The sequence below is a fragment of the Nestor notabilis genome, unplaced genomic scaffold (assembly GCF_000696875.1).
Source record: "Nestor notabilis isolate BGI_N333 unplaced genomic scaffold, ASM69687v1 scaffold22682, whole genome shotgun sequence".
In the NCBI taxonomy this organism is placed as follows: domain Eukaryota; kingdom Metazoa; phylum Chordata; class Aves; order Psittaciformes; family Psittacidae; genus Nestor; species Nestor notabilis.
Genome location: NW_009919023.1, coordinates 18,662 through 22,775, shown reverse-complemented (window position 1 = coordinate 22,775; position 4,114 = coordinate 18,662). Strand labels below are relative to the sequence as shown.

At 53.9% G+C, this 4,114-nt stretch overlaps 1 protein-coding gene across 1 annotated transcript in view; it reads left to right on the top strand.

Annotated features, from left to right (window-relative positions):
* Positions 1–2,881: 2,881 nt before the first annotated feature.
* The window catches only part of LAD1 (ladinin 1), a 5,694-nt gene continuing 4,461 nt past the window's right edge, over positions 2,882–4,114 (top strand). The window contains exons 1-2 of the mRNA XM_010010038.1: positions 2,882–3,048; positions 4,095–4,112. Of these exons, the coding sequence (XP_010008340.1) occupies positions 2,882–3,048; positions 4,095–4,112 (185 nt within the window). The remainder of the gene's footprint in view (positions 3,049–4,094; positions 4,113–4,114) is intronic.

Here is a 4,114-nt window from a genome sequence, read left to right as displayed (position 1 = left end):
TCCGATCTCTCCAGGTAGGTGCTGTGGTTTAATGCTTAACCCTTCCTACGGGATGGAGGGAACGGGTGAGGGTGGGCTGCTGGCACGATGAGCCTTGGCCAAGGGGTCTTGGGGAGGACAGGAAGAGCTGGCAGAAGGGTTTTGCTTGTAGAGGTGGTGCCAGCCTCATCCAGAGCTTGGAATTTCTTGTGGGTGAGCAAGATCAGAAGCATTCTTGTTTCTGCTGCCTCGGGAAGCTGAGCTCTGCGTAGGAAAACGGGTCTGGAAAGGCATCCCTGCCCCATGCTGGATGTATTTTTGGTCTGGTTTGACTTTCTTTGGGGGACAGGGTGGCTGGGCTGTGCCTCCAGACTTGATCCAGAGCTGGCCATGGGGTTTTCACTCATCCCATATCCACACAGCCCCTGGGTGTGTGTCCTGGCTCTGCCATGCGGAGGTTGCAGCCTCTGCCTGCCCGGCACTGAGCAAACCCTGATTCATCTGCAGCTGCGGGATGAGCCCTGCAGCCCTCACTCGGTCTGTCCTCAAAAGTGATCTTGGCTCCAATGGGAACTGGGGCAGGAGAGGCTCTGGGGCATCATGCTGTGAATCAGGGGCCCACATGAAGCCTGGGTGATGTGGGGATTGCTCCCGACCTCCTGTAGACCCCAGGGCAAGAACCTGCATGGGCAGGGAGATGGTGACTCAAAAGAGCAGAAATCCCAGTTTAAGTGGATGTGATTCCAAGACTTAATTGCAAACCCCAGTACTTTGGATAAAGACACTCACAACAGTCAGCCCGGAAAAGGGAACTGAGACCCCATTGCTCAGAGGCTGCCAGCTCACACCCTGCCTCCGTCAGGGATGGGATGGATCCAGAGGACATCTCAGCCCAATCCAAATGCACCTCCTCTGAGCCATAGATCTGCCTGAACACGGGCCCAGCAGGGTCCTGCACCCAGGTTGTTTCACAACCCAGGAAGGCAGTTTCTCCTCTCTCATTAGATGAGACAGCATTCACTGCAACAGCATGAATGTCAGATATCTGAGCAATAATGATTAACAGGGCAGGAGAGGACAAAGCAGGGGGGGACTCACCAACCCGTTTTTATTCATCTCTATGAGTTTAAAAAAGCAAAGAGGGTGAAGAATAAATCCCTCTTTGAAGAGAGGACGGGAAGAGTGGCAAAGCAAATCCAAAGCCTAATGGGCGGGTTGTGTAATGACAAGTAACGAGAAACTGCATGTTGATAATGCCAGGTTACGTGCAGCTCAGGAGGAGCCAAGCAAACTCAAGGCAGGAAAACCTCATTTTCATTCTGAAGGAGCCTGTGCATGCAAAAGCAAAGAAGTAACTGGCTCTCACGTGGATTTGAGCTGGCGTTAGCACCCCATGCTGTGACTGCTTGAAGGACAAGAGCCCTTTAGCTGAGGTGTGTGTAAGTCCCCACACACGTGTTAACCTTGCCTGGTGTGAAGTGTCTGAGGCCAGCTTGGACACAGGGGCTTGGAGCAACCTGCTCTAGTGGAAGGTGTCCCTGCCCGTGGCAGGGGGTTGGGACTGGGTGAGCTTTAAGGTCCCTTCAACCCAAACCATGCCATGATTGCTGCACCAGATCACACTGTGCCATGCAGATAAAGCTGTGCTGCCTTCCCAGTGCAGCTGAGCTCAGCACAAATATTTACAGGGTCAGGCCCGTGGAGGTGAGTAGAGCTGTAAGGACAGGGTGTCCCCTGATGGGCTGAGAGCAAGCTGGGGATGCTCACAGGCTCCCCGGGGCAGGTCCCAGCCTTCTCCATCCCCCTGATGCCAAGGACGGCATCAGGGACCACCAAGAGCCCCCCAGCAGTGGATCCGATGGCTGTTGGGGTGTGAAGGCTGCTTGGGGGTGCAAGGGGTGGTGGGGATGGAGGCAGCAGAGGGAACGGCAGCACATTCTCCCTGGCACCGCACTGTTCCCAGAGCAGAGCCGTGCTCCCAGCCAGGACCGGTCCCCCCTCTGCTCTCCGTTCTGCTCTGCTGCCCCAGCCGCTCCCCCGAGCAGGAAGAACAGAAGCTGCAAACACAGGGGGGAATGTGGTTTAATTTATGACCCAGCTTTCATTACACAGTAACTTGGGAGCCACGCCGCCAGTCACCGTGGCCCAAACAACGCGAGCGACACCGCAGGCCCGGACCTGCTCCGACTTTCATGTTCTTTAAAGTCAAATTCAGAGTAAACCCTGTGTCTGCATGAAGCTGGGGTGCCAGCTCCGGAGCGGTGATGGAGCCTGTGCTCTGCCCCAGCACGTGGGGGAAGCTCCGCTGGGACCCCTGCGTGTTTTGGCAGCTGGGGATTGTAGGTGATGAACATCGCTATGAAAAGCTCAAAGCAGCCAACAAAAGTCTTTTCCAACGCAGTTCCAGGCAGAGATTGTCAGCAGCTGCCTTCAGCCCCTGATGCTTCTGCATCTGAGGCTTTTTGCTCAATAAAAATGAAAATGCCATCCCCACAAATGATGCTGGGGCTAAAATCTTTTGCCACCAGTGGTTTCCTTTCCAGGTAATGTGGTTGAGAGCTATGTGGTGGCTCTATGGTCCTGGTCTTGCTGAGCTACATGCTAAATATCCTCGCTGGGGAAGGCTTGCCTAATGTAGGGATTCTTTTTAAATGAGTGATCCATCTAATAGAGGAAATTAGGAGTTGTCAAGTGCTTGTGTTGGGAAATGCCTACATCAGCTGGGTAAAGCGAGAGCGCTTTGTGACACCGGGCTCATGTTGGCATCCCTCTCCCCCAGCCCTGTGCAGCAGCTGGGGAAGGCAACCTCCAACAGCCCCTCAGCCCTTCCCCAGGGTGTTTCGGTCTCCTTGCTTGTCTGGCCTCGAGGCTGCAGGCTGCCCATGCAGGACAGAGCACCACCATGTCCTTATGCTTCATCCCAAACAGCCTGGCCAGGCAGAGGACCCTTGAGGATGAAGAAGAGCAGCAAAGAGAGCGCCGGCGAAGGCACCGGAACCTGTTGTCCTCCACATCAATGGATGAAGAACCTCCCAGCCCTGTGAAAGGCACCAGCCCAGCTCCCAGCAGGTGTGTGGGGTCCTGCTGGCATCAGTCTTAATCATGATGCTGATTGCTTGCAGCTTCTTGCTGCCTTGTTTTAATCAATCCTGAGCCAAAGCTGGTGCGATTGGTGGGACTACCTTTTGGATAAGAGTGGGCTGAGCTGGGGAAGGAGCTCAATGGGTCTTTAGGCAGAAGGATGAGTTTTGCAGGAGGAGTACAAGGAGAGGGGTATGTTGCTGGTGGGCTCAGTCATGAGCTTTAACAAGTCCCATGGTACAGGGAGCTGGTGTTCCAGGATAAAGGTTAGTGCTGGGGTTGAGTTTGGGTGGGTGCTGGCCATGGTCTTGTGGGATCTGGAGCAGGTAAGAGCAGATAGGCACCCACCTCTGCAGGGTAGATGACCTTAGCATGCAGAGCTCTGGTCCTTGCAGTGATGTTGTATGACCTTTGCTGGAATGGGGAGGCAACCCAAGGGCTCTCTAGTGGTGTTCCCAAAGTCCCTTGCTGCAGGGAGCTGGGTTTTGGAGGTGCTCTGAGATCCGGCTGCCCTTTCACAACCTGACCCACTCTCTAAATTGATCCTGGAGATGTTCAGTATTTAGATGGGGTTTGTCTATGGTGAGATCCATGCTCTAGAGGTGTTTCTGTCTGTGTTTCAGGTGGTGTGGAGTTAGGGTGCCTGGGTGGGATATGGGTTGAATAGTGGCTGGACATGACTAATATGAACAAGATAGTAAAGTTCCCCTTCCCTAGTGCTAGCACAGGCTGCCCATATGATTGCAATTCAGGAGAAAAGCAAATATCCTTGTGGATGCTGATGTCCTGGGATGAGGCTGTAGAAATGCTTAATCTCTGCTGCACAAAGGAAAGGAAGACTTGTAATCCAAACTTGTCCTCAGAGAGCCTATAGCTGGGGTGGCAGTGACGAGTGTGGCTGCAAGTCCTGCTCTGCAGGGATGACTCCAGGATGTTGGAGTCTTTCACCTGGGTTAACCCCACCTGCAGCACAAAAGGCAATCCTCTGGTCCTGGGGTGCTGAGGTTTGCTCCCTATTTTGTCTCCATCTCTAGACCTCAAACCCTGGTGAAGC